This window comes from Dryobates pubescens, chromosome 3 (genome assembly GCF_014839835.1).
Source record: "Dryobates pubescens isolate bDryPub1 chromosome 3, bDryPub1.pri, whole genome shotgun sequence".
Classification (NCBI taxonomy): Eukaryota; Metazoa; Chordata; class Aves; order Piciformes; family Picidae; genus Dryobates; species Dryobates pubescens.
The window spans coordinates 22,559,881-22,587,635 of record NC_071614.1 but is presented as its reverse complement, the minus strand read 5'-3'; the positions used below and the strand labels follow the sequence as shown (position 1 = coordinate 22,587,635).

The following is a 27,755-nucleotide window of genomic DNA, read 5'->3' as shown; positions in this document are numbered from 1 at the left end:
CACACTGCCCAGCCTGCAGCACTTCCTTCCCTTCTGGGGGAGCCTTTCTGCTAAGCTGCCTCGCTGGTGGTTACAGCTGGGGAGAAGCCTCTCCCCCACCATCCCAGTGCTGGGTTTTCTGCCCTGTGGGAACCAGAGCTCAGCTGAATCAACTTCTTCATACTTTTTTTTTCCTCCCTTTTTGGAGCCATATTTAAAAGGAGGAGCCCACCCCAAGAGGAAAAGCCCAGCGCAGCCCTGTGAGGTTTCGCCAGGGGCCGACGGGAGCCACGTCCCCACGGAGCTGGTGTGTTCCTCTTCCCTCTTTGAAAGCCACTTCCCCAAACAGAGCTGGGGGATGGCCTGGCTGCCACGGCACTGTGGCCACCAGCACTGTCCCTCCTGGCCAGCACCGTCCTAGGGGACGACACAGCTGACCTAAAAGGATTTGCCATCCTCAGGAGGACTTTCCAAGAAGGCCAATGGCATCCTGGCCTGCATCAGGAACAGTGTGGCCAGCAGGAGCAGGGAGCTCATTGTGCCCCTGGACTCAGCACTGGTTAGGCCACACCTTGAGTCCTGTGTCCAGTTCTGGGCCCCTCAGTTTAGGAAAGATGTTGAGCTGCTGGAAGGTGTCCAGAGAAGGGCAACAAAGCTGGGGAGGGGTTTGGAGCACAGCCCTGTGAGGAGAGGCTGAGGGAGCTGGGGTTGCTTAGCCTGGAGAAGAGGAAGCTCAGGGGAGACCTTCTTGCTGTCTACAGCTCCCTGAAGGGAGGTTGTAGCCAGGTGGGGGTTGGTCTCTTCTCCCAGGCAACCAGCACCAGAACATGAGGACACAGTCTCAAGCTGTGCCAGGGGAGGTTTAGGCTGGGTGTTAGGAAGAAGTTCTCTCCAGAAAGAGAGATTGGCCATTGGAATGTGCTGCCCAGGGAGGTGGTGGAATCACCATCCCTGGAGGTGTTTAGGAAGAGACTGGCTGGGGTGCTTGGTGCCATGGTTTAGTTGATGAGATGGTGTTGGGTGATAGGTTGGACTCAGTGATCTCAGAGGTCTTTTCCAACCTGGTTAACTCTATTCTATTCTATTTTTCCAAGGTGAAAAGCTCAGTTAAACCCTGTGGTTCCTCAGGGAGAAGTCTTTCCCTGGGATTATCGTGCTGGGTATGCCACTTTTTACCCCTCCTGCTTGCCAGGATGCCTTGGTGGAGAAGATGTGGGCATCAGAGTGCGGCTGCCAACGTTGTGATTTGAATCACAAGCCAGGCTTTGCACGGAAGGTTCCCAGCTCCCTCTACCCCTCATGAGTAATAACTCTGCCAGGGAAAAAGCAAAGTGATTCAGAGGCTGCTCTCCCAGCCCCCAGCCCCTGCAACAGCCTTTATGCTGAATCTTGCTAACAGCTGAGCCTGCAGGCATGGAAAGTCAGACCCTGGGGGCAGTGCCACTTGTGTCCCTGCACCCCAGACGCCTGGGTGCCCTTGCACACACGTGTGTGTGTGTGTCTCACTAGCATGGACAAAGCGTCATCAGGGTGTTTCTTGTGCATCCCTGCCCATCCTTTGACACTGTGGAGCATCCAGCCCCTGTTCCCTGCAGGTCCTGCAATGGGATGCTGGCTGCAGTGGGACACTGCAGCTGGCTGGCCCCTCCCCAGCAGAACACAAGGCCCCACTGGCTGCCTCATCCTGGAAATAGCCCTGGGCTAGGCATGGTTTCAGGCCAAGATGTGGGTAAAGGACCCTTGCAGCTTCACCTTGGCCATAAAGCACCCAGGACATACCACATGCAAGCCCAGGCACCACCACCACCAACCTCTCCTCACCTCCCTGCCACATGACTGGTGCCATGGTTGCCTTCCCCATCAGCTCCCTGTCACCAACGTCAGACAGTCTCAGCTCTACACAGCACCTCCATGCCCCCTGCCAAAGTCCTTCCAACCCCTGTCCTGGGCATGGGTTTGGGCCACAAAGTGGGTGGAGGACCCTTGTAGCAGCACCTTGCCCCTCATGCCCCCTGGCCATGCCACACTCAAGCCCAGCCACCATCACTGACCTCTCCCCACCTCCCTGCCACAATACAAGTGCCTTGGTCACCTTCCCCATCAGCTCCCTATCACTTCTTTGAGATAGTCCCAGCCCCACACAGCACCTCCAAGACCCCCTAAATTCCTTTCCAATCCCTGTCCAAGTGGCCACACATCCTCAGACGTCCCTGTCCTGGAGAATCAAGCGCTGGGGCAGATTTCACTGGGCCAGCACTGGGTGAGGAGAAGCAACATGTCCTGAGGGAATCATCGACTGGGACGATGCACCAAGCTCCACTGCACAGTTCCTGGGGCTCTTGCATCAGCCTGCAATGCTCCCATCTCCAGCTTTCCTCCCCCATGGCCCCAGCGGTGCCGTGCCGTGCCAGGGAGCCCATGCAGACATGTTGCCCTGGCAGGAACCGCCCCACTGTTGGGCAAACACTGAGGCCAGCAAGAGATAGCAGAGCCTGGGCACCACCCCAACATCCGTGGCAGGGCAGGGAAAGCTGGAGGAATGCTGCACCCTGCCCTCCAAGCCCCCAGACTCCTGAGCACCAGGGGTCGGGGGTGCCACTCTCCCGCACCCACATGGGTGCATCCGCTGCCTGGCCTCCCTCAGCCCTCCCTCGTCCCCCCTGGCACCCAAGCGTCCTTCCTGGCACCCAGGTGTCACCCTCTAAGAGCAGGCAGAGGCTCTCTCACCTTGGTGGAGGGGGTGGGAGTTGCCTTCCGCCCCCTGGCCGGCCCCAGCGGGGAGGGTTGCCCCGATGTCTGCGTGTCCGGTACTGCCGGTCGGTACCGGGGGTAAAACCACTCCTTCCCCGTCGCCCGCTTCCGGAAAGGGCTTGCCAAGGCTGGCAGGGTGCTGCCAACACCCCGAGGAGGAAGAGGAGGAGGGAGGCGACGAAGGCTAAGGACCCCTCACCTGCCCACCCAGCCTTTCCCCACCTCGGTCCCGCAGGCAAGTTGGGGCAGGTCTTGGATCAGTCGGGAATTTGGGCAGGGAGCCCGAAGCAGCTGGTGCCGCTCGTACCTGGGAGGAGCTGGCAGGCTGTCCACGGTAAGCCCCCGCTGTTAGGGGTCCCTCCCCGAAACCACAGCTCCGGAGGGGATGTCCCAGTGCCACGGAAGAAGCCAAGGCAGGAAGGAGGATGGTGCAAGAGGCAGCCGGGGCGATGTTTGTGCTCGCAGGGAGGCCGTCCAGGCACCGCCACACCCCCGGGGCCACAGCAACACCTCCCTGCTCCTGGGATGCACCAGCAGCCCCCTTAACACTTGCTGTAACGCTCCTCTGAGGACCCCTCCATGGATAGACGTTGAGGTTGGACACCCAGGCCTGCAGAAGACTCAACACTGACCCTAGGGCGCTTGCAAAATGGTTAGGGCAGCACTGGAGGTGCCAGAGACAGGGGGCAAGGAACGGCTGGATGAAGAGAGGAGCCGTAGTGTGCCCCCTGCCCCACGGCATGCAGTGGGGCTGCCACGATCCTGGGGAGCAGTGGAGGTGGTGGGGGGCACCCCCGTGCCAAGCAGGAATGGGGAAGTGCTGGAGTGTATCTGGTGAAGCAGCTCCCCAAACCCTGGGAAGGAGCTTGCAGGGTCCCAGGGAGCTGCAGACCCCTGGGGATCCCTCACCTGTTGCTTTGCAGGTCCCTGCCAGATCACCCTATTGATGGCTGTGCCCCTTCACACAGCTCCATCACTCCACATGGCACCTTCCGCCTTGGAGAGGTGTTCAGAGACAGGTCTCACCACCTCTTTCTCCACTCAGCTCCCTGCTGCCCCCCACATTAGCAGCCCTGCAAGGTGTGATGCCTGGGAACAACAGGAGCTACACTAGGCACAACCTGGACATGGCCTCTTCCTGCTACAACCCCTGGAAAACTGTTGGAGCATCTTCACAGCCAGGCACAGAGTGGGAGCAACATCTTCCTCTACCCCAAGAGATACGGAAGGGAAGAAGCATAGGCACCAAAGAGCTTCTGGACATGAGCAAGACTCCCTCAGAAACCAGGAGAGCTTTGAATGGACACAGGTCAACCACTGTCACCCTCTTCCCAGCCCAACCAGTGGTGCCTGGAACTCCGGTGGCAGCTCTCCCACGCACACGGGGAGAGCAGCGCTGCCAGCCTGTGCCCACGCTCTTGCCCGATGCCAGCCAAGCTCTTTAAACACCTGAAGACCCTCAAAGAGATGAGGCTACCTCAGCACACTTCAGAAGAGCTTGCATCTCCTGCTGAGGGGCGTGGGGGGCAAGCGGGGTGGGAGAGACAACCAGCTGCAGGGACCCCTCTGCTCGCTGCTGCGGCTTCACAGAGCTGGGGAGGTGCAGCACCCCCTTTCCTCTCCATCCCCTTGTCCTGCTCCTCTCTCCTTCCCTCTCCATCCCATCTCCCAAGGAGGTGCCTGGGCTTAAGTCCACACCTGGCCCTCTGCTGCCACGTCCACCCCAGCGCAGCCCTGAGGCAAGCCTTTCGCCCTGCCGAAAAATGAACCCAACCGCCCCCTTTTCCCTCCCGAGCCCCCCAGCAGAGGCACACCCCACAGCCCCCTGACTTACAGGAGAGCTGGCTGAACAGCCTGCTGAGCCATCCCATGCTCCTGCACCGAGGGCGAGCTACGTAGCGAGGAAACAGCTCCAGAGAAGCAGGTTCCCCTCCCTCCCTCGCCTCTCCCCCCCCTCCTTTCCCCAAGCCACCCTCTCCATTGGCACACGGAGAAGCCATCAGATCTGACGGGGTTTATTAATAGCACCTCTCCCAGCACTACGGCGGTGGGGCTTTGGAAACGGCTTCCAGCATCCCAGCATGGGGCTTGCTCGAAGGGGAAAGGCTCCAACTTACTTCTGCCAGGGTCAGCTGCAGCTCCAGAGGCGCCGGGAGACGTCTGGAGACCTTGAAGGAGAAGCAGAAGAAGTTGGCGTGGGGGCTAGAAGCGGCAGAGGGGGTTGGGGGGTGTCCTCACAGCCAGCAGGTCCCCACTCCCTCCAAGAGGAGATGTAGAGGGTTGCTGCCATCTTGAGGTTGGCCAACCTGAGGTGGAGAAATGCCCTCCGGCTTCCTTGTAAGCGGTGTGGGGCTCCCCCTTCACTCCCAGCCTCCAGCAAGTTGCAAGTTATTTTATGACTGATGCTGACAATGAGTTCTGGCTTCACTTTTCAGGGGTCAGAATTCCTTTTCCCATGTGGTTCAGGCCCCAAAGCCTGAAAAAGAGTAGCAAGGGTTGGTGGGTGTCCTCCCACCAACCAGCAGTGATGGGGAGATGTCAGCTGAGGGTCAGCAGAAAAACTCACTATGGGGCTGGATCTGCTCTTCTTTTCCCATCTGAAGGTCCCTGGTGAGAGGACTGCCTGGCTTGCTGGGTCCTGGAGCTCCTCCACCCGTGACACCTCCAAAGGGGCCAAGCAGGCCATGAGAAGAACCAGCTGGGCTACCCTAGAAGCCAGTAGGGCTCTCCACAAAGTATCTACTGATGTATCCCTGCCTGTGGACTCCAGCTCAGCCCATGCCCACAGTGCCTTGATGGGTTGATTGATCCATCTCAGTATCCTGCCAGGGGTTCGGAGCAACCTCACAGCCCTTCCCTAAAACTCCCCTCTGAAGGATGAGTTTTGGTTCTTCCTGGCTTCTGTCCTAGTATCCTCTGAAAGGAGCTCCCTGAGGTCCAGGCTGGACATGAAGAAGCTGATACAGACCTAGAGAGATAACAGTGTGCCAGCAGGAGGGACCTGCCCCAGGATGATGAGGATGGATGAGTCCGAGGTGACCTCAGGACAGCAGGACAACCTGTCCTTCTCCACCTACAGCTACTGGTGGAAGGCTGATAGCCATAAAGCACAAAGAAAGAGATCTCTGGGCTTCATCAGAGCTACCTCCAGGCTGTGGGGGGCCTCATCAGAGCTACCTCCAGGCTGTGGGAACTGGTGGCATTGCCTGTGCTGTTGCCATGGGGTTGCCATGGAATTTGTATCTAGGGTTGCTATGGAGATAGGAGGAGGCTGAGAATGGGGGGCTGCTGCCAGGGCCGCCAGGATAACCCCCATGCCTCCCATGGAGGAGTTAAGAGGCCTGACCAACCTGTGGTTCCCCAGATTATCCTTCTTGACCTTCCTGAAGGTTGATGTCACTGTTCCAGGGAATTGCATCTCCCTGCTGGAGGCTGCTACAAGTGGCTGTGTGTCCTCACTCTTCCCTGGGTGGGTGGGACAAGAGCCAGGCAGAACCAAAAGGCAAACTCCAAAGAGGGGTGTCAGGGAAAGGCTTTGGGGTTTCTTCAGCCCCCTGGCAGCATCTCAACTCTGCTGAGCTAAGGGAAACCATCACGGCCAGACCAAGGCACCAGGAGGGGGATGGCTGGGCTGGGCAAGGGCCTTCTTGGGCACATGCTTCCAGGGATGGGGCATTCACATCTTCTCTGGGCAGCCTATTGCCACCAGCCTTGTAAAGAATTCATTACCACCAAACTAAGCCTAACCTCCCTCAGTTTAAAACTATTGCCCCTTGTCCTGTGACTACAGGCTCTGCTAAAAAAAACCCCAAATACATTCTCCAAGTGTTGTCTTTCTTTGGACACGCTGCGGCCACTCGATGTTCTTCTTGGAGTGCGAGACCCAGAAGCGGACTCAGGGTGCAGCCTCGCCAGTGCCCAGCAGATGGGGACAATCCCTGCGCTGCTCCTGCTGGCCACACTATTGCTCATCCAAGCCACAATGCTGCTCTCCTCTCGGAAGCCTGGGCACACGCTGCCCCGTCTTCAGCCGGCTGTCGAACAGCCCGCCCACGTCCCAGTCCGGGCAGCGGCAGCGCGGACCGCACGGGCGCCGGCACCACCGCACGGCTGCCGGGCGCCGGCACCGCCTCACCCCCGACCTGCCCCTCGCTCCCTCCCTTCAGCGCTTAGGTGCGCAGCCTCCGCCAATCAACGCCGCCGCGCCGCGCATGCGCATGCGCAGCACCGCGATGCCGGAGGGGGGCGGCGCGGCCGGGGCCCAGCGGGGGTACTGCGCATGCGCCCAGCTGCCGTTACCAGGCAACGCCGGGACGCGCTCGCCGGGGGATGCATGGGCGGCAGAGGGACGGCGGCGGCATGCAGCGGGGAACGGGAGCGGAGCAAGCGGGATTGGGCGGTCTGACCCTGGCCTTCAGCGACGTCGACCCTAGCCCCGAGGAGCGTATCGCTAGCCGCCGCCGCCTCACCGTTGCCCGCATCGATGCCAAGCGCCGGTGAGAAACGGGGCTCGACGCCCTCCCCCAGCCCACTTGCAGCTGCCTGCACCCCCTAAATTCGAGCGCGGTCCAGCCCCCTCCCTGCCGCGTCTTCTCCCCAAGCTCCACGTCTCGTTACGGATGATCTCGTCCCCAGAAGGGCTCTGGGGTAGAGCCCAAAGCCATGCCTCTTCCAGATCCCTCATCCCAAACTGCAATTCAGTCCTGACCCCACACCCAGGACCAGGACACACTCAGAGGTCAGACCCAGGAGTCAGCCACCGCCGCCTCCCAGGAACGGCTCTGGATAATGCACTGTCCCCAGGGCTCAGAACATCCCTCTGCCCCACCATAGCACTGGGACCAGGACCCCTAGCATGAACTGGGCAGGTGGCAGGGACTTGATAGGACCCTGCCAGCCTTCATGGGACCCAGGACTTCTCCCCAGACTGGTGTTGTCTGGGGCCACCAGTCAGAAACATTCCACATTCCCTGCCAAATGGCAGAGGAGGACAAGGACCACCTCTCCCAAGCCCAGCATAGCCCAAAGTCAGGAATATCCCCCAGGCCAGTGATATCCTTGTCCCCAAGATATTGCCCTGTCCAGCCCCCCTGGACAAAATCAGCACCAGAACAGTGTTTGCCTGGATCAGGCTGATGTTCCTAAACCTGGGACTCACCATCAACAGGACACACTTTCCCCCAAGCAGGACTGAGCTGGGATCCTCTCCCAAGCCTTTGTGGTTCCTTCAGGCTGGGTAGGATCAGCTCATAAAGTGGCAGCACCCTGCCATCCTCTCCTGAGCTGGGGCTGGGTCAGGGTCCCCATCTTGCTAAAGCCTGGGGAAAACTGGAGCATCGTTGGAATAATCATCACCTTCTCCTTAAACTAAGAATAAACCACAAGAAGGTGCCTGTGGATCTTGTGACCAACCCCTGGGTCCAAACTTTACCTAGGTCACCGAAGTCCCAATAGCTTTGTTTTCCCCTTCCTGGTCTCAGAGCCTCCCCTATAGGTTAGACTGATCCCAAGGAACTAGCATAGGAGCAGGGTCAGCTCTGGAATGGTTTGAGCCAGAAGCTGTCTCTCTTTATGTTGTCCTGCAGTCTCTGCCCCCTGTCCCCCTCCCTCTGGGAAGCAAGCAGGAGCTGAGTTCTCCAGTCCTGTGCTACAGGAGTAACCAGCCTTGGGCTGCACTCCCAGCTCCAGAATGGGAACCCTGGACCTCCCCATTTTCCCTCAGGGAGGCTGTCCCACCTTCTATCCACCTGTGGAGACCTTCTGGCCTGGAAGTGAACTTGCTGAGGTGAAGAAAGAGCAAAGCATGCTGTGCTGAGCCATGCTGAGCCATGTGGTCTGGGCTGGGATCCCAGATTCAAGGCCATGTCCAAGCATTAGGAAGGTGATTTGATGTAAGATGTTCTGGCTTTTCCCCTCTTCTGCCCAGGGCGACCCTTGGAGAAGCTGCAGGTCTGAAGGTGGCTGTGGAGGAGGAAGAGCAGAGAAAGAGCCACAAGCTGATTGAGGAGACAAATCAGGTAGGACAGGAAGGTCCTTTCAAGTCCTTGACCTCTGAACATTTGGGTTTACCCTCCTTTTAGCTTTGTGTGATGCTTAGTGTCACACAGCAGCACTTCTGTGAGAAGAAACAGGGACAGAAACTCCTCCAGACTGGGTGGAGGGTGATGCTTGGGCTGGATCCTGGGAACATGATTTCCCCATGACAAAGAGCCCATGGATGGGAAAAATCTGGGTCTGACACCATGGATCCAAAACCCAACCTAACCCTTAGACCCATCTGCACATGCCAGAGAAGTAAAACACGGTGGTCTGAGCATGTTCCTCTTGGTGCTGGTGGCCTGTGGGGCTTTCCAGGTGGACCCACGGGTGCATTGAGGTCCTTGCAGTGCTCATCAGTCCTGGCTGTAGCATGGAAATACAGGGCTGCTAGACCCACATAGATATCTCAACATGGGGATTGGAGCCCTCCAGCATCCATCCCTTGAGAGCTCAGGGCTCCAGCTGTGACTAGGGCAGGGATTGTCCCCTGTACTGGGCACTCAAATATTGGGTTCAGTCTGGGGCTCCTCGCTCCAAGAAAAACATTGAGTGGCTGGAGTGTGTCCAAAGAAGGACAGCAACAAAGCTGGTGAGGAGTTCAAGTCTTGTGAGGAAAGGCTGAGGGAACAGGGGTTGTTTAGCCTGGAGAAAAGGAGGCTCAGGGGAGAGCTCACTCCCTACAGCTCTCTGAAAAGAGGGTGGAGTGAGGTGGGGGTCGGTCTCTTCTCTCAAGGAACAAGCAGAAGGACAAGCAGAAATGGTCTCAAGGTGCCCCAGGTGAGGTTTAGGTTGGACATGAGGAACAAATTCTTCCCCAAAGAGCTTGGGACAGGCTGCCCATGGCAGTGGTAGAGTCACCATCCCTGGAGGGATTCACAGGCCATGCAGCTGTGGTGCTGTGGTTTAGTGGTGACCTGCAGTGCTGGATTAACAGTTGGACTCCACGATCTTAAAGGTCTTTTCCAACCAAAATCATTCTATGATTCTCCCTCACAGAAGCTGACCAAGCTGCTCTTTGATGGCACACAGTTGGTGACAAACATCCAGGTGGCTGCTGACTTGAGGGAAACACAGAGGAGGGCAGAAGGGGCAGAGCTGAAGCTGCAGAGGTAAGAGGCTGCATGATGGGTCTGGGCTGCTAGAAAGGAGCAGTGCAGCTTCCTGAGGACATCCTACTGCTAGTCATCCAGGAATGCTCAGCATGAATTGATGTTCCAAAGGAAAATTGATAGAAAGAGCCTCTAGGTCCCGCCTGCCACAGCTGGGTCTTTACAGAGCTCTGCAGGTCATGGCTGGTGGCTTCTCCAGGTGGCACTGCAGTACTATGGATGTCCGCTTACTGATCTTCTCCACATCCATCAGATCTTCAGCTCCAGGGCTGGCTCTTAGCTGAAGCCTGTACCATGTGTACAGGTGGCCTTCTTGCTTGAGAAGCATAAGCACAGTTGCCCTTGCTTCTGGCTTGCTGAGCAGCTCTCCTGAGCCTGGAGGCAGCACCGTCATGGAGAGCATGCCATCTTGTGATGAGGTTGCCCTCCAGTCATGGAGACAGGAGTAGTTAATTAGCCTTAGCATGGGAATGAGCCAGAACAACCACATCAGGCTGTGTGGGAGAGGTGGGAAGAATGTGAGGCTGTGCTGATTGTAAGATGTTGGATGGTAAGGTCTGCACAGAGAGACATCCTAGATCAGGAGCCCCTGATGTTGCAGAGGTATTTCTCCTTGGAGATAGAATGGTTTGGGTTGAAAGACATCTCTAAGGTCATGGAGTCCAACTGCTAGCACTGCTAGGTCACCACTACACCGTGCCCCTCAGCACCACATCTGCACAGCTTTTCAGTTCCTCCAGGGGTGGGGACTCCACCACTTCCCTGAACAGCCTGTTCCAGGCTTTAACAACCCTTTTGGGGAAGAAATTGTTCTTTGTGTCCAACCTAAACCTCCTCTGGTGCAACTTGAGGCCATTTCCTCTTCTGCTATCACTTGTGACTTGGGAGAAGAGGCCAGGCCCTGCTTCATTCCAACCTTCTTTCAGAGAGTTGTAGAGAGTGAGGTCTTCCCTCAGCCCCTTCTTCTGCAGGCTAAACAACATCAGTTCCCTCAGCTGCTCCTCACAAGTCTTGTGCTCTAAACCCTTCACCAGCTTTGTTGCCCTTCTTTGGACATGCTCCAGCAACTCAATGTCCTTCTTGTAGTGAGAGGCCAAAAGCTCAACCCAGTATTTAAGGTGCAGCCTCAGCACATGTCTGGACAAGGTCCTGAACAACCTGCTCTTGACACTGAAAGTAATCCTGCTGTGACTGAGAGCCAACGATTTCCCTAAGCCCTTCCAGCTTCTATTGCTCTCTGCTCTCTCTCTGTATGCCTTCCTGGACAAACCTCTCCTGCTTCACCAGAGGAGCTGGGCAGTCTCCAAGAGGCTGGCTCTTTTAGGACTCAGAGAGCAGCTAGGCAACACTGAGTCCTTGCTCTTTCTGCCTTTGGAGAGCACTGCAGGAACAATTTATGGAAGGCTTCTGTAGCAAGACCCATGTGCCTTGCTCAGATGCTTTCCTTAGTGGGAATCTTATTAAGGAACCAGGTGCTGTGTCCAGGAACTGCGTAGAACAGGTTTGGGGGTGCAAAGGTGGTTGTTGTAATATGTTTGCTCAGTGCTGTTGGGCTTTAGGTGGAGTGTGGTCTCTGGACATAGTCTAGATGTAGCTAGAAAGCTGGTTTGCACTGCTTGTCCATCACCTCTTACCCAGAACTTGCTTGGAAGGAGGATTTGTGCTCCTTGCAAAGGTGACTGCTGCTTGAGCTGAGCTCTTCAGTCTTCTCCTCCAGGTAAATGGTTGTTAGAGCACTGGGCAAAGCTGGAGACTCCATCTGTGGATTCATCAGCACAGGGGAGACATGGGGCTGTTGGAGTGGGTCCAGAGAAGGACACAAAAATGATGCAAGGGCTAAAACTCCTCTGCTGAGAGGATAGGCTGAGAGAGTCAGGGTTGTTCAGCCTCAAGAAAAGAAGGCTCCAGGAAGATCTCCTTGTGGTATTTCAGTACTGAAAGAGGCCTTAAGAAAGCTGGGGACAAACTTTTTAGTAGGGCCTGTTGTGACAGGACACGAGCTGATGGTTTTCAACTAACAGAGGAGAGATTCAGACTAGAGAGAAGGAATTAACTGTTTATGCTGAGGTGGTGAGACCCTGGCCCAGGCTGCCCAGAGAGGTGGTAGAAGCTCCATCCCTTGGACCATTCCAGGTGAGGTTGGATGGGGCTCTGAGCAACCTGCTATAGAATAGAATAGAATAGAATAGAATAGAATAGAATAGAATAGAATAGAATAGAATTAGAAATGGAAATAGAAATAGAATAGAATAGAACAGAACAGAATTAACTAGGTTGGAAGAGACCTTTGAGATCATTGAGTCCAACCTATCACCCAACACCATCTGATCAACTAAACCATGGCACCAAGCACCCCAGCCAGTCTCTTCCTAAACACCTCCAGGGATGGAGACTCCACCACCTCCCTGGGCAGCACATTCCAATGGCCAATAACTCTTTCTATGAAGAACTTCTTCCTACCATCCAGCTTAAACCTCTCCTGGCACAGCTTGAGACTGTGTCCTCTTGTTCTGGTGCTGGTTGCCTGGGAGAAGAGACCAACCCCCACCTGACTACAACCTCCCTTCAGGTAGTTGTAGACAGCAAGAAGGTCTCCCCTGAGCCTCCTCTTCTCCAGGCTAAGCAACCCCAGCTCCCTCAGCCTCTCCTCACAGGGCTTGTGCTCCAAACCCCTAGTTGAAGATGTCCCTGCTGACTGCATGTGAGTTGGACTAGATGACCTTTAAAGGTCCCTTCCAGCCCAAACTGTTCTATGATTCTATAAAATGCCTGTCTGAAGAGAAGGTTCTGCAGGATGCCAGCTCTGCCTTAGGTTGATGCTCTGATAAGCCCTTGCAGGAAAGCTGCTGCTCCACTGCTGTCTTGATGCCACTTTGAATTCAAACTGCATTGAGCAGGAAAGTGTTTCTGTAGTGAGGGCCACTGAACCACATCTGAAACACTTTGCTGCCCTGCCCCAGCTTCCTACTTGTCCTTTACTGCCTGCAGGGTGAAGAAGCTGGAGGATGAAGCCAAGTCTAGTACACACAAGCTTGAGGAGATCACCTCTAAGTGGGCCTTGGCCAAGGAGATGAAGATCCCACAGGAGCTGTGGCAGCTGCTGAACCAACAGCAGCAACAGTGCACGCTCCTTCTGGAGGAGAAGAACAAACTCATCGATCACCTGAAGCAGGTAGAGTGGGGACCAGGCTGGGCAGACAGGGATTATCAGGCTCTGGGAGAAGCTGTTCTAAAGCAACAGTCATCCCTGTCTGATGCTTCAGTCCACCAGGATATGGCAGGGATCTTGCCTAGTGTCAGTTGGTCTGGGCCAAAATTGCCAGGAGTTGCAGTGCAAGTGTTCCAGTGGGGGTGATGAGATCACAGAATCAGAGAATTGGTTTGGGTGGGAAAGACCTTTTTGAGCATGGAGTCCAACCATTAACTAAGCCTTGTGCCTCAGTACCACATCTACAAGACTTTTCAATCCCTCCAGGGGTTGTGACCCACCACTGCCCTGGGCAGGATCTTCCAGGGCTTGACAACCCTTTTGGGGATAAAGTCTTCCTCATGTCCAACCTCAGTCTGCCCTGCTGCAACTTGAGGCTGTTTCCTCTTGTCCTGTCACTGGTTCCTTGGGAGAAAAGGTTGAACCCCACCTTGCTCCAACCTCCTTTCAGGGAGCTGTAGAGAGTGAGAAGGTCTTCCCTGAGTCTCCTTTCCTCCAGATTAAACAACCCCAGTTCCCTCAGCTGCTCCCTGCAAGACTTGTCCTCTAGACCCTTCACCAGCACACTGGGTGCCCTGGCACTGTTCAGTGTCCAAGGACATATACACAGGACACTGGAAGCATAAGACAAGCTGGCAGGTCTTCAGACAAGGCCAAGGAGCAGAGATAGGCAGTGGTTTTGTACAGGGAAGAAGGCCTTTCCCACAGCAGGCTCCCTGGCTCCCAGAGAGGCAGTGGTGTTGTGTCTGCAGGCATCTTCCCATTCCACCTCCCCTAGACATTTTGGCAGCAGTGATCTGTCTCTCTTTTTACCTCCTCTAGTCACTACCTCTTGATTTTCTGGCTCTTTGTTCTCATCCCCTCTTCTCTTTGGAAAAGGCAGCACCTGCATCTTCCCCTCTCAGTTAACCCCTGAGGATTCCTGGTCTTCCAAGTACTTCTCCCTACTTCCAGCATCTGCTCTCCTCTTCCAGGAGCTGAAAGACAAAGATGAGCAATATGTGGAGGCCATCAAGAAGCAGTCAGAAGATATCCACCTGCTTTTGGAGAGAATGGAGGAGCAGACCAGAACCATGCTGAAAACTTACCGCCACAAACTGCTGCAGATTGAGGTAACTGCTTCCTGTGGTGCAAGAAGAGACCGATGAGAAAGCCTTCAGCCACTCACTTAGAGTCATGGGACCACAGAGTCATTTTGGTTAGAAGATACCTTTAGGACCATTGAGTCCACCAGTTAACAGAGCACTGCCAGCTCACCATTAAATCATGTCCCTCAGAGTCACATCTGCAAGGCATTCCAATCCCCCCCTCAGGGATGAGGTCTCCACCACTGCCCTGGGCAGCCTGTCCCAGAGCTTGTCAATCCTCTCCATGATGAAATTGTTCCTCATGTCCAAACTAAACCCCCCTTGGAACAATTTGAAGCCATTTCCTCTTGTCCTATCTCCTGTTCCTTGGAAGAAGAGACTGAGCCCCACCTCACTCCAACCTCCTTTCAGGGAGTTGTAGAGAGGGAGGTCTCCCCTCAGCCTCCTTTTCTGCAAACTAAACAGCCCCAGTTCCTTCAGCCACTTGTCACAAGGCTTGTGCTCTAGACCCTTCACCAGCTTTGTCACTGTCCTTCTGTGAACTTGCTCTAGGTCTCCTTCTTGGAGTGGGGGGCCCAAAACTGAACCTAATATTTGAGGTGTGGCATCACCAGTCCCCAGTACATGGGGACAATCCCTGCCCTAGTCCTGCTGGCCACACTTTTGCTGATCCAAAATGCTGTTGGCCTTCTTGGCTACCTGGGCACACAGTGGCTCATGTTCAGCCAGCTGTCTACCAGCACCCCCAGTCCTTTTTCACTGGACATTTTCCAGTCACTCTTCCCTAAGCCTGGAGTGTTCATGGGGTTGTTGTGACCCAACAGGGCGTGCAGGACGTGGCACTTGGCCTTGTTAAACCTCATCCCTTTGGCACTGAGCTGTTGATCCAGCCTGTCCAGATCCCTCTGCAGAGCCTCCTGACCCTCCAGCAGATCAACAGTCCTACCCAACTTGGTGTCATCTGCAAACTTACTGAGGGAGCCCTCAATCTCCTTGTCCATATTAAAGAGAACAGGCCCCAGTACTGGGGAACACCACTCATGGCTGCCCACCAACAGGCTTCACTTCCATTCACCACCACCACTCTTTGGTCACTTCAGTGTCTTCTTAAGTGAAATGAGGTGGCTATCTGACCAGGCTCTGCTGGTAATCATCAAGGAATGATTTCTAGTCAATTCACAGAGCTACCCACCACCCAGAGCATCCCTCCCAGCACGGAGCGGCAATCCCCATGGGGTCACACTGTCAGGTCTCCGCCAGCGAGGTCCTGGCGTGGAGAGGAGAGATCAGGCCAGTGTGTGTCCATCAGGCAGCAGCACCAGTCTGCATCTGATCCTCTCCTGAAGGCTGCTGGCCTGGCCTGGTGTAAGGTTGGCAAGATGATGGTGAAGGGCTTTGTCTGCTCCACAGAAAGCTTTTGAGCTGGAGCGTCGGGAGCTGCTGGACAACAACAAGAAGAAGTGGGACAATGCCATCCAGGCCCACAACACACAGCAGGTAAGGCTGCTTGGAGACTGACACTCACAGAATTGGGTTTTGTTGGCAGAGGCCCTTAAAGTTGAGTCCAACCATTAACCCAGCACTGCAGATGATCACTAAGCCATATCCCTCTGCACCACATCAAAGAGCCACTTGGCCACCCTCATAGAACAGAAGCTTAAAAAGGTTTTGGTTGCTAAAGACCTTTAAGGCCATGGAGTCCAACTGGTAACCCAGCACTAAAGCATGGCCCTCAGAATAGAATAGAATAGAATTGAATTGAATTGAATTGAATTGAATTGAATTGAATTGAATTGAATTGACCAGGTTGGAAAAGATCTTTGAGATCATCAAGTCCAACCTATCACCCAACACCCTCTCATCAACTAAACCATGGCACCAAGCACCCCAGCCAGTCTCTTCCTAAACACCTCCAGTGATGGAGACTCCACCACCTCCCTGGGCAGCACATTCCAATGGCCAATCTCTCTTTCTGGGAACAACTTCTTCCTAACATCCAGCCTAAACCTCCCCTGGCACAGCTTGAGACTGTGTCCTCTTGTTCTGGTGCTGGTTGCCTGGGAGAAGAGACCAACCCCCACCTGGCTACAACCTCCCTTCAGGGAGTTGTAGACAGCAAGAAGGTCTGCCCTGAGCCTCCTCTTCTCCAGGCTAAGCAACCCCAGCTCCCTCAGCCTCTCCTCACAGGGCTGTGCCCCAAACCCCTCCCCAGCTTTGTTGCCCTTCTCTGGACACCTTCCAGCAGCTCAACATCTTTCCTAAACTGAGGGGCCCAGAACTGGACACAGGACTCAAGGTGTGGCCTAACCAGTGCTGAGTCCAGGGGCACAATGACCTCCCTGCTCCTGCTGGCCACACTCTTCCTGATGAAGGCCAGGATGCCATTGGCCTTCTTGGCCCCCTAGGCACACTGCTGGCTCATGTTCAGCACTACTCTCAACCAGTACCCCCAGGTCCCTCTCTGCCTGGCTGCTCAGCACCACAGCTAGACTGGACCTGATGATCTTGGAGGTATCTTCCAACAGTTGTGTTAATATAGGGCTCTGTGAGGATTGGTGGATCCTGGCTGTCTTAGAAATGCTGTGTCCTGCAGGAGCAGGGTGGTGATTGTCCCCTTGTACTCAGCACTGGTGAGGCCACACCTTGAGTACTGTGTCCAGTTTGGGACACCTAAATACAAGAGAGATGTGAAGGTGCTGGAGCCAGAGCAGAGGAGGGCAAGGAAGCTGCTGAGGAGCCTGGAGAATAAATCTTATGGAGAGTGAGCTGGGGATGGTCAGTTTGGAAAAGAGGAGGCTGAGGGGAGACCTCATTGCTGTCTACAGCTGCCTGAAAGGATGTTGTAGAGAGGCTGGTGCTGGTCTCTTCTCACAGGTAATTAGTGACAGAACAAGAGGGAATGGCCTCAAGCTAAGACTGGGTAGGTTTAGACTGGACATTAGGAAAAATGTTTCCCCAGCAAGAGTGGTCAGGGATTGGAAGGTGCTGCCCAGGGAGGTGGTTGAGTCACCAAGCCTGGGTGTGTTTAAAGGTGGTTTGGATGTGGTGCTTGGCAACATGGTTTAGGGGTGAGCCTTGCAGAGTAGGGCTGTTGGTTGGACTTGGTGATCCTGAGGCTCTTTTCCAGCCTGAATGTTTCTGTGGTTCTGTGATGCTCTCCTTTTGCCCACAGCTGGAGTACCTGCATGCCCGTATGAGGAAGGTGATGGAGTATGACAGACAGCTGAACCAGCTGCGGGCACAGGATGAGGAGGAGTATACCAGCATGAAGATCCAGCTGCAGACAGATGTGCAGGTAGAGCAAAGGCTGCTGTGTGTCATGGGAGGCAGCAGAGCAGATCTCTCTCTGCTCTTTGGTGTGGAGGCAGCAGGATGGTATGGAAGCTGCAGCTGCTACCTGGTCACCTCAGCTCTTCAGCGTCCACAGTCCAACCCTGTGCCAACAGGGCAATGGAGCTGTTGTTTCCTCTCCATGGGTTCTACATCACAGTGTCCATCTTGGCTCTCAGGGGTTGCAGCCCATGGACTGTACCTCTAGGACACAGGCAGCACCTTGGTGTTTGCTATGTCTGCCATTGTGACTGATGGGAGGATTAAATGGTGTGAGTCTCCTGGCAGCAAATCACTTCAGATCAGCCTGATCTGCCTCCTTTGCCAAGGTCTTGGCCTAGGAGAGGTGAGGCTTTTCCTCTGACTCCTCACCACAGACCCATGATGTCTCTAATGTGAGAATTATCATGGGTTTGCCCTTAGGCAGGAGGGCTTGCAATGGAAGAGCACATCCCTGGCACACTGCTGGCTCATTGTTTGTCCCCCATGGGATGTCCTCCTCAAAAACCCCAAGCTGGGACTGATGTCATAGAATCAACCAAGTTGGAGAAGACCTCAAAGATCATCAAGTCCAACCTGTCACCCAACACCTCATGACCAAGAAGGCCAATGGCATCCTGGCCTGCATCAGGAAGAGTGTGGCCAGCAGGAGCAGGAAAGTCATTGTGCCCTTGTACTCTGCACTGGTTAGGCCACATCTTCAGTACTGTGTCCAGTTCTGGGCCCCTCAGTTTAAGAAGGACATTGAGACGCTTGAACCTGTCCAGAGAAGGGCAACAAGGCTGGGGAGAGGCCTTGAGCACAGCCCTGTGAGGAGAGGCTGAGGGAGCTGGGATTGTTTAGCCTGGAGAAGAGGAGGCTCAGGGGAGACCTTCTTGCTGTCTACAACTCCCTGAAGGGAGGTTGTAGCCAGGTGGGGGTTGGTCTCTTCTCCCAGGCAACCAGCACCAGAACAAGAGGACACAGTCTCAAGCTGTGCCAGGGGAAGTTCAGGCTGCAGGTGAGGAGAAAGGTCTTCACAGAGAGAGCTGTTGGCCATTGGAATGTGCTGCCCAGGGAGGTGGTGGAGTCACCATCCCTGGAGGTGTTCAAGAGAGGATTTGATGTGGCACTTGGTGCCATGGTTTATTCATGGGGTCTGTGGTGACAGGTTGGACTTGATGATCTTTGAGGTCTCTTCCAACCTTGGTGATTCTGTGATTTCTGTGACTACTGAACCTTGGCACCAAGTGCCACATCCAATCCCGTCTTGAACACCTCCATGTCTAGAAGGTTTTGTCCAACTTCAGATGAAATACTACTGTTGCAAGTCCCTGAAGGGACACAGCCATGGAGGACAGTGCTGACTTTGCAGTTTCTTCACCTTCACATTGATGACCTGGAAGATGACACAAACATTTGCTGGTGTCTCTGAGCCCTTTGGAGAGGGAGGCAGCAGGATGCTAGAGAGCCAGGTTCACAGGCAGCAATGTAGGGCTGTTGTGAAACCACACCTGCTGCCTTGAGCTGTAGCTGTGGGAGAGTTTTGATATCAGGCAGGGGAGGTGTTTGTTCCTCTCTGCTTCATATCTGCATGTCCTTGTCCAAGTTTGGCAACACACTTGGGAACAGCAGAGAGTCTTAAACAGACCAAATAAACAGATGACTGCCAAGGAAACGTTGAAAGGCTGTGGGACTGACTTAGACCAGGGAAGAGGTTTCTGCATGGAGGTGAGAAGTCTGCAAGTACACAGAGTTCTGTGTGATACAGGAGGAGGAGGAGGAAGAGGAGGAGATGGTCTCTTTGTCCACTGTGGATGCAAGAAAAAATCGTGGGCTTGAGTTTTGTATAAGGAAGGTTTAAATTGTCATGGAATCATAGAATCATGGAATGTGTTGGGTGGGAAGGAACCATAAAAGGTCATCTGATCCAATCCCCCTGCAGTCAGCAGGGACAACTTCAACTAGAGCAGGTTGCTCAAAGCCCCATCCAACTTCATAGCAGTATAGTAGTATCAGTCAGGGTCGGAAGGGACCACAAGGATCATCTAGTTCCAACCCCCCTGCCATGGGCAGGGACACCCCACACTAGATCAGGCTGGCCAGAGCCTCAGCCAGCCTGGGCTTAAACACCTCCAGGGATGGGGCCTCAACCACCTCCCTGGACAGCCCATTCCAGGGCTTCACCACTGTTAGGAAGAAGTTGTTCCCCATGAGGGTGGTGAGACACTGGCACAGGTTGCCCAAGGAGGTGGTGGAAGCCTCATCCCCGGAGGTTTTGAAGGCCAGGCTGGATGTGGCTGTGAGCAGCCTGATGCAGTGTGAGGTGTCCCTGCCCATGGCAGGGGGGTTGGAACTGGCTGATCCTTGAGGTCCCTTCCAACCCTGATGATTCTATGATTTGCAGCAGAGGAGCCAAGAGACCTAAAGCTTCTCCTTGGAGAGGAGTCTTCCCCACAGTTACCAACAGTCAGCACAGGGTTAATGACTCAATCAGGCTGAAATCAGAGAGCAGCTTATTTAGACCAGCAGTAGACATTCAAGAGTCAGGTAGGGAGAAGAAGCCTTGCCACCAAAGCAGCCCAGTAGAAAAGGAGTTGAAATGGATACAGATCAGGCTGGCCAGGGCCTCATCCAGCCCGGTCTGGACACGTTCAGGTGGAGGAGAGAGGCCCATTCTGTGGCCCACAGACTGAAAGCTGGGCCCAACTTCAGTCCCTCCTCCCTTCCCCGAACATGGCCCTGTGGTAGGTACTTCTTGAGGCACAGAATCATTTGGAAGAGGTCTTTGAGGTCACTCAGTCCACCTGTTAACCAAGCACCACTAAACCATGTCCCTCAGCACCGCAGCTGTTGTGGATAACCAGCGTCCCCATCACTCACCGTGAGTGTGGCCAGGGATTAGCTGGGAAAAGGTGCATGGAAGATGGGGTTTGGAGAGCAGAGCCAGGAGGGGCCAGGCTGCAGTGTGGCCTTTGCTCATGGCCCACCTTGGGCTTGTGTCTTTTGACATGGCAGAACCTGGAGAAGCAGCTCCAGCAGGCGAAAGCCATCTACCGGCTGAACCAGGAGAAGCTGGATTACAACCTCCTGGTGCTCAAGAAGCAGGATGAGGAGAACATGATCCTCAGGTCCCAGCAAAAGAGGAAGATCAACCGGTAAAGATCCATCCCTGGAAGACAGGCTCTGCCCTGTGCCCTTGTGTGTAGAGACCATCACCCAGGATAGGCCAACGAGCTCTGTCCTGACCCGCCCCTGGGCAGAGGCAGGGGTTATCCAACCCCAAAGCAATCTGTCTGGCCATGGCCAACCTGTGCCAGCTGCATCAGGGTCAGTCAGGCCTTGGCACAGAGCAGCCACCAGTAGATAAGCAGCCCCATGTCCCAAAGCCTTCATGTGAGCTGTGTATGCCCAAAGGTGTCTCTGGGGTTGCCCAGCTGTGCTGTCCCTCCCCAGGCTCCACAGCTTGCTCAGTAACCTGAGAACAAAACTGGCCAACCAAGAGAAGCAGTTTGAGGAAGAGAAGCAGAGCCTGGCAGCCTACTGCAAGTCCATCAAGGGACACTGCAAGGAGGTGCAGAGGAGGATGAGGTGAGCTGTGCTCGGGCACCTGACCATGATGAGGCCTTGGAGCACCTAAATGAGGTGCAGGGGGAGCTGGCCTGTTGTTTTGAGGCACAGAGCCTGGTTCCATGGGCCATCTCCCTTCTGCACAGGCACTTTGCTGCCATCGATGCTGAGAAGTTCCTGGAGGTCTGGCTCATGAACGAGAAGGAAGCCAAAGGGCTGATGCAGAAAGCCTTGGATGCAGATCGCATCATCCACAGCCAGCTGCTGGGGCTGCCCTGGGAAGAACCTCATCATTGGTTCCTCAACAGTGTTGGCCCTCTGGAGTGTTCCAAGAAGAGGATGGCAACCAAGCTGGCTGAGGAAGTCCTGACAGGTGGGATGCTTAGAGACCTTCACCTTCCTCCCTGACAGCCCCTTTGGTCACTTCTGTCCTTGCCATTGCAAGGTGAAGTCTCTTGGTAGATGCCCTCACCCCTGGAAACATTCCAGGTGAGGTTGGATGGGGCTCTGAGCAACCTGCTCTAGTTGAAGATGTCCCTGCTGACTGCAGGATAGTTGGGCTGGATGACCTAGAAAGATCCTTTCCCATCCAAACCATTCCCTGACTCTATGATCTCACAGGGCTGACATCACAAGCCCAGGCAGGAGCTGTCCCCAGCTCTGAGCTGCCTCATGCTGCATCAGCTTGGGGATATTTGCCTTCTGCTGTGCCCAGTGCTCCCAGTTATAGACAAGTTACCCCCTGTTAGAGGGTAGAGAGGCTCTGCAGAGGGACCTTGCCAGGCTGGACAGATGGGCAGAGTCCAAGGGCATGAGATTGAACACATCCAAGTGCCGGGTTCTGCACATTGGCCACAACAACCCCATGCAGAGCTACAGGCTGGGGTCAGAGTGGCTGAGAGCAGCCAGGAAGAAAGGGACCTGGGGGTGCTGGTTGAGAGTAGGCTGAACATGAGCCAGCAGTGTGCCCAGGTGGCCAAGAGGGCAAATGGCATCCTGGCCTGCATCAGGAACAGTGTGGCCAGCAGGAGCAGGGAGGTCATTCTGCCCCTGGACTCAGCACTGGTTAGGCCACACCTTGAGTCCTGTGTCCAGTTCTGGGCCCCTCAGTTTAGGAAAGATGTTGAGCTGCTGGAAGGTGTCCAGAGAAGGGCAACAAAGCTGGGGAGGGGTTTGGGGCACAGCCCTGTGAGGAGAGGCTGAGGGAGCTGGGGTTGCTTAGCCTGGAGAAGAGGAGGCTCAGGGCAGACCTTCTTGCTGTCTACAACTCCCTGAAGGGAGGTTGTAGCCAGGTGGGGGTTGGTCTCTTCTCCCAGGCAACCAGCACCAGAACAAGAGGACACAGTCTCAAGCTGTGCCAGGGGAGGTTTAGGCTGGATGTTAGGAAGAAGTTCTTCCCAGAGAGAGTGATTGGCCATTAGAATGTGCTGCCCAGGGAGGCGGTGGAGTCCCCATCCCTGGAGGTGTTTAGGAAGAGACTGGCTGGGGTGCTTGGTGCCATGGTTTAGTTGATCAGATGGTGCTGGGTGATAGGTTGGACTTGATGATCTCAAAGGTCTTTTCCAGCCTGGTTAATTCTATTCTATTCTATTCTATTCTATTCTATTCTATTCTATTCTATTCTATTCTATTCTATTCTATTCTATTCTATTCTAAGCAAAAGCCAGCCAGTGTCCTAGGATCATTGTGGTCCTTTCCAGGTCACAGGCAACAGCTGTGATTTCCATGATGTCTCCTGCAGTGATGTGACTGAGGAGCACAGACCAAGCACAAAGGCTTTTGCTCAGCCTTCTCTCTCCGTGTTTCAGAGATCACATCTAGGGAGCAGCAGGAGGAAGGGAGCGAGAAGGAGGAAGTGGACAGTGGAGAAGGAGGAAAAGAAAGCACAGAGAAGGCTGAGGATGGAGTCACAGCTTTAAGAAACATCTCCAAGAAGACTGCCAAGAGGATCCTGGAGCTCATAAGCGATGAGTCGGTGTGTGCCTTGCTCAGGGCAAAGGAGCTCCTGTCCTGTCCCCTGCTGGGGACAGTTGCTCCAGCTTGTATTGGATCTCTTCCAAGCTCCACATCTTGGGGTGAAGGCTTCTACATGGCACTGCCTTGCAGTACCAAGCAGCCTGCTGGCAGAGAGCTGTCCCAGGGGTTCACAAGTCACCAAATGATTTTGGGTGGGAAAGACCTTTCAGGTCATTAAGTCCAACCATTAACACAGCACTGCCAAGACACCACTAAACCATGTCCTTCAGCACCGTATCTACACACCTCTGAAATCCCTCCAGGCATGGGAACTCCACCACTGCCCTGGGCAGCCTGTTTCAGCACTTGACAACCCTTTCATGGAAGATATTTTCCCTCATGTCCAACCTAATCCTCCCCTAGAGCAACCTGAGGCCATTTCCTATTGTCCTGTCACTTCTCCCTCAGGAGAAGAGACCAACAGGGAGCTGTAGAGAGCAAGAAGGTCTCCCCTGAGCCTTCTTTTCTCCAGGCTAAACAATCCCAGTTCCCTCAGCTGCTCCTCACAGGACTTGTGCTCTCAACCCTTCACCAGCTTTGTTGCTATGCTTCTTTGGACATTCTCCATGCCTTCAATATCCTTCTTGGAGTGAGAGACCCAAAACTGAACCCAATATTTGAGGTGTGGCCTCACCAGTGCCCAGTGCAGGGGGAAAGTCCCTGCCCTAGTCCTGCTGGCCACACTTTTGCTGATCCAAGCCAGGATGCTGTTGGCCTTCTTGGTCACCTGGGCACACTGCTGACTCATCTTCAGCTGGCTGTCAACCAACATCCCCAGGTCCTTTTCCACTGAGCATTTTCCAGACACTCCTCCCCAAGCCTGGAGCATTCCTTGGGTTGTTATGACCCAAAACTCCAGGATCTCCAAGTCTTACCCCAGTGAGTGGCAGATAAATGATTCTAATAACTGCTATTGGTGGTCACAGTCCCCTTCCCAAATCCATAGCTCCTCAGGCCACAGGCTGCATAGACTACATCTGCTACATCTGATGCTCCAGGCTCTTCCAGGTCTCTGGGGACTGCCAGCAAGGCATGATCATGAGCTCCTGTTGGCATCACCACGCCGATGACTCTACCTTCCCTTTCTGCTGGGGGGCAGCTCCAGAGCCTCCTGGCCCTGTCAGCTTCACACTGCCCAAACACTGCCCACCCTCCCCACTCAGTGGCCATGGGCTGGCTTGTGAGCAGGGATGGAGAAACTGTTGTCTGCATGTTCTTCTCTCTGTGTCTCCCAAGGGTTTTCTTGTTGCAAGCACGTGGCTGAAGCCCCTGCAGACACTGAAGAGGCACCAGCGCACCCTCATGAGGCTGGACTCCATCTTTTCAGTGAGTCCTGGCTTGCTTCAGCCTTTGGTGCTCACAGGGCAAAGCTCTCTGCCCTGTGTCCATATGGTGTAAGACTGGGTGACTCCAGGGACATCCCCTTGGATTGCTGGGGGGACTTGGGGCAAGAAGAGCATGGTGGGAGGATGTGAAGCACTTTGCCCAGTTGCTTCTCAGCCTTTCTAATGAAAGAACATCTCCTGGGCACCTCCAGCCTGCTCTCAGCCTTCTTACCCCACCCACTCTTGTCTTGCATGGCACTGACAGAGGGACACCCTCACGTTGAGCCCTCTCCCATGATGTCTCTGAAGGATGCTAACCTGGTTCCTCTGCTCCCCAGGCCCTCAAGATTGACAGTGAGGATGACCTGTATCAGCTGCTGGATTTTTTCCTGAAGTACAAAGCCCAAGGGATGACTGCCAGCCAGGTGGGACCAGCAGGGTACAGCAGTGGGGTGCCCTGGGCCCAGGAGAGGGAGAGCAGAACATGCCCTGAGCACCCAGGGAAGGCTGCGATGGGGAGCAGCATGTTGGCCCTGCCATGCTTCCCTGTGACCTTCCAAGGGAGGGGAATGTGCCAGAGCTGAGGGGTGGTGAAACAGAGTCTCTTGCATGTGAATTTTTGCCACAGCTCCCCAAATTTACCAAGGGACAGCTGGAAGCTCCCAGAGAAAAAGTGTCTCTTGGTGTACAGGACGTTGTCCAGCTTGCTGACCTTCCCTCCAGGGCCAAGACAGCCCAGCTGGGGAAGATGTCATGGATCCAGCTGAGGACAGAGAAGAAGATGAATCTGGCTGGCAGAAGGACAAGCCCAAGTCCCCTTGCAGCTCGCTGTGCACCCTTCCATCCATGTATTTCCATGCTGATGATGTCCTAAAGATCCTGAAAGCATTTATGAAGGATCGCAGCAAGCCAAGGTAGGACCTGGGGCTCCTCACATTCAACCAAAACCTTCCCTCCCCCAACTTGAGGCTGCTTCCTCTTGTCCTATTGCTTGTTCCTTGGGAGGAGAGGCTGACCTCCACCTCACTCCAACCTCCTTTCAGGGAGTTGTAAACAGTGAGGTGGTGTCCCCTGGGCCTCCTTTTCTCCAGTCTCAACAACCCTGGTTCCCTCAGCTGCTCCTCACAAGAGTTGTGCTCTAGAGCCTTCCCCCAGCTTTGTTGGTTTTTTCTGGACATGCTCTAGCCCCTCAACATCTTTCTTGGAATGAGGGCCCCCAAAACTGAACCCAGGATTCATGGTGTGGCCTCACCAGTGTGCAGTAACAGTGGGACAATCCCTGCCCTACCTAAAAGGTTCTCTGTCTCTCAGGGAGAAGGATGACCCAGCCAAGAAGGTGCTGCAGGTATGGGACAGCTCCAAGGATGGAGAATACTGGGAAGCCCTGGCACATGTTATACCTGAGGCAAGACTGAAGCTGTGGGATGCACTGACAGTGGCACTGGGAGAATATTAGTGAGTGCTTGGCAGTGCTGTATGGGCCAGGGGAGGATGCTGGCATGGCTGGGGGAACCACAGCAGGGGTGGCACCAGCTGGGGTTAAAGGTTGACCTGGAGGAAAGCAGCTCTGTGGAGAAGGATCTGCTTCTCCAGGTGAACAACAGGTTCACCATGAGCCAGCAGTGTGCCCTCATGGCCAAGATGGTCGATGGTCTCCTGGGGTGCATTCAGAAGAGTGTGCCCAGCAGGTCAAGGGAGGTTCTCCTCCCCCTCTGTTCTGCTCTAGGGAGACCACATTTGGAGTACTGGGTCCAGTTCTGGGCTCCCCAGTTAAAGAGGGACAGGGATCTACTGGAAAGAGTCCAGTGGAAGCTACAAAGATGACAAGGAGCCTGGAGCATCTCTCTTATGAAGAAAGGCTGAGAGACCTGGAGCTGTTTAGCCTGGAGAAGAGCAGCCTGAGAGGGGATCTTCTCAATGCTGATCAGTATCCAAAGGACAGGGGCAAGAGAGTGGGGCCAGACTCTCTTCAGTGGTGCCCAGGGTCAGGATAAAGCACAGTGGGCACAAACTGGAACACAGGAAGTTCCATCTGAACTTGAGAAAAAACTTCTTTCCTTTGAGGGTGCTGGAGATGGGAACTGGCTGCCCAGAGAGGCTGTAGAGTCTCTTTCTCAGAAGAGATTCCAAAGCTGCCTGGACAGAGTCTTGGGCAACCTGCTCTGGGTGACTCTGCTTTAGCAGGGGGGTTGGACCAGATGATCCCCAGAGGTCCCTTCCAATCCCCACCATGCTGGGATGCTGGGATCCTGTGACTGGCCAAGTGAGTCTTCTCCCCTCCTTTCCCAGCAAGGTGCTCTCAGGCCGGGTCAGCCTTCTCTCTGAAGCAGCTGTCCTGCAGCAGGAGAACTCAGAGCTGTACACCCTGCTCGAGGAGTTCATCAGCTCCAAGGTGAGTGTGACATCCTCCTCCTCTCCAGCCTAGGGACACCCTACCATGGGTGCCCAACACAGAGTTCCCAGACACTGGGGACCACTCTTCAGGGTGCTTCTTGAACGCCAACCTGCTCCCCGCTCCCATGCAGGAGATGGCCCTCTGTCCTGGGCAGTGAGTGCCTAGCACCAGGATATGGCTTTTCTTGGTCCTGTGCTGAAGCTGTGTCTGGAGCCAGGGCTTCCTGGCAAGACTTAATAAACTCTTTTCCTTCATCAATCCCAGTGCTGCTGTCTCTGTCCCTGTTGTAGTGTGATCTTTGTTTTCCTTGAACCTGACCGTTCAGCTAGAGAATGTTGCAGCTGTCTTTCCCTTAAAGGCACAGCCTAAACTGTCACAGTCCCCAATTTCCACAGAACCACAGGATTAAGTTGGAGAAGACCTTTAAGACCACTGACTCCAACAGTTATCCCAGCACAACTAAGTCCACCACTAAACTATGTCCTTCAGCACCAGGATGCTCTCAGTCCAAAGTGGTGCCACCAGCAGAGTTCCATTCAGGAGGGTCTGTTATATCTATGAGTCCATTCCACCCCCCTAAAGGTTCACAGCAGTTGTATCTCAATTCCAGTAGAGGCTTCCTGGCCAGCTTTATCTCTAGCCTTGTCTCCCCTGCCTCACACAAGCATGGCACAAAGAGTTCCTCACACCAGAGCAGAACAGCACCGCCTGATTTTACTCACTTATTATCTGTGGCCTTGAATAGTTCTCACTTTCCTCCTGCTTCTCATCAGGGCTGATAATCCCATGGGACAGTTTGCTTCACTGTGACCCTGGGATGGAGCAGAATCCACAAAGATCCACAAATGCAACCCAAACAAAAGCTAAGATGGAGAGGGTGGGAGGCAGGGAAAGGGGTTTGGGGCAGGAAGGCAGGGATGGACAGGCTGCCTTGGACAAAGGAGCAGCAGACACCACCTGGCACAT

At 54.6% G+C, this 27,755-nt stretch overlaps 2 protein-coding genes across 2 annotated transcripts in view; one reads left to right on the top strand and one right to left on the bottom strand.

Annotated features, from left to right (window-relative positions):
* Window positions 1–4,645, bottom strand: part of PTK2B (protein tyrosine kinase 2 beta) — a 43,738-nt gene extending 39,093 nt beyond the window's left edge. Inside the window, exon 1 of the mRNA XM_054179772.1 lies at window positions 4,565–4,645. Coding sequence (XP_054035747.1) covers window positions 4,565–4,601 — 37 coding nt within the window. The 5' untranslated portion in view covers window positions 4,602–4,645. The remainder of the gene's footprint in view (window positions 1–4,564) is intronic.
* Window positions 4,646–6,590: 1,945 nt separating this feature from the next.
* DRC1 (dynein regulatory complex subunit 1) lies at window positions 6,591–26,829 on the top strand. The gene is made up of 17 exons (XM_054180155.1): window positions 6,591–6,989; window positions 7,033–7,226; window positions 8,657–8,747; window positions 9,766–9,878; window positions 12,867–13,050; window positions 14,061–14,198; window positions 15,585–15,671; window positions 17,347–17,469; window positions 20,502–20,641; window positions 20,940–21,074; window positions 21,200–21,426; window positions 22,862–23,028; window positions 24,306–24,395; window positions 24,733–24,819; window positions 25,118–25,308; window positions 25,706–25,849; window positions 26,684–26,829. The coding sequence occupies exons 1-17, from the start codon at window positions 6,591–6,593 to the stop codon at window positions 26,817–26,819; spliced, it is 2,646 nt and encodes an 881-aa protein (XP_054036130.1). The 3' UTR covers window positions 26,820–26,829.
* Window positions 26,830–27,755: the final 926 nt, after the last annotated feature.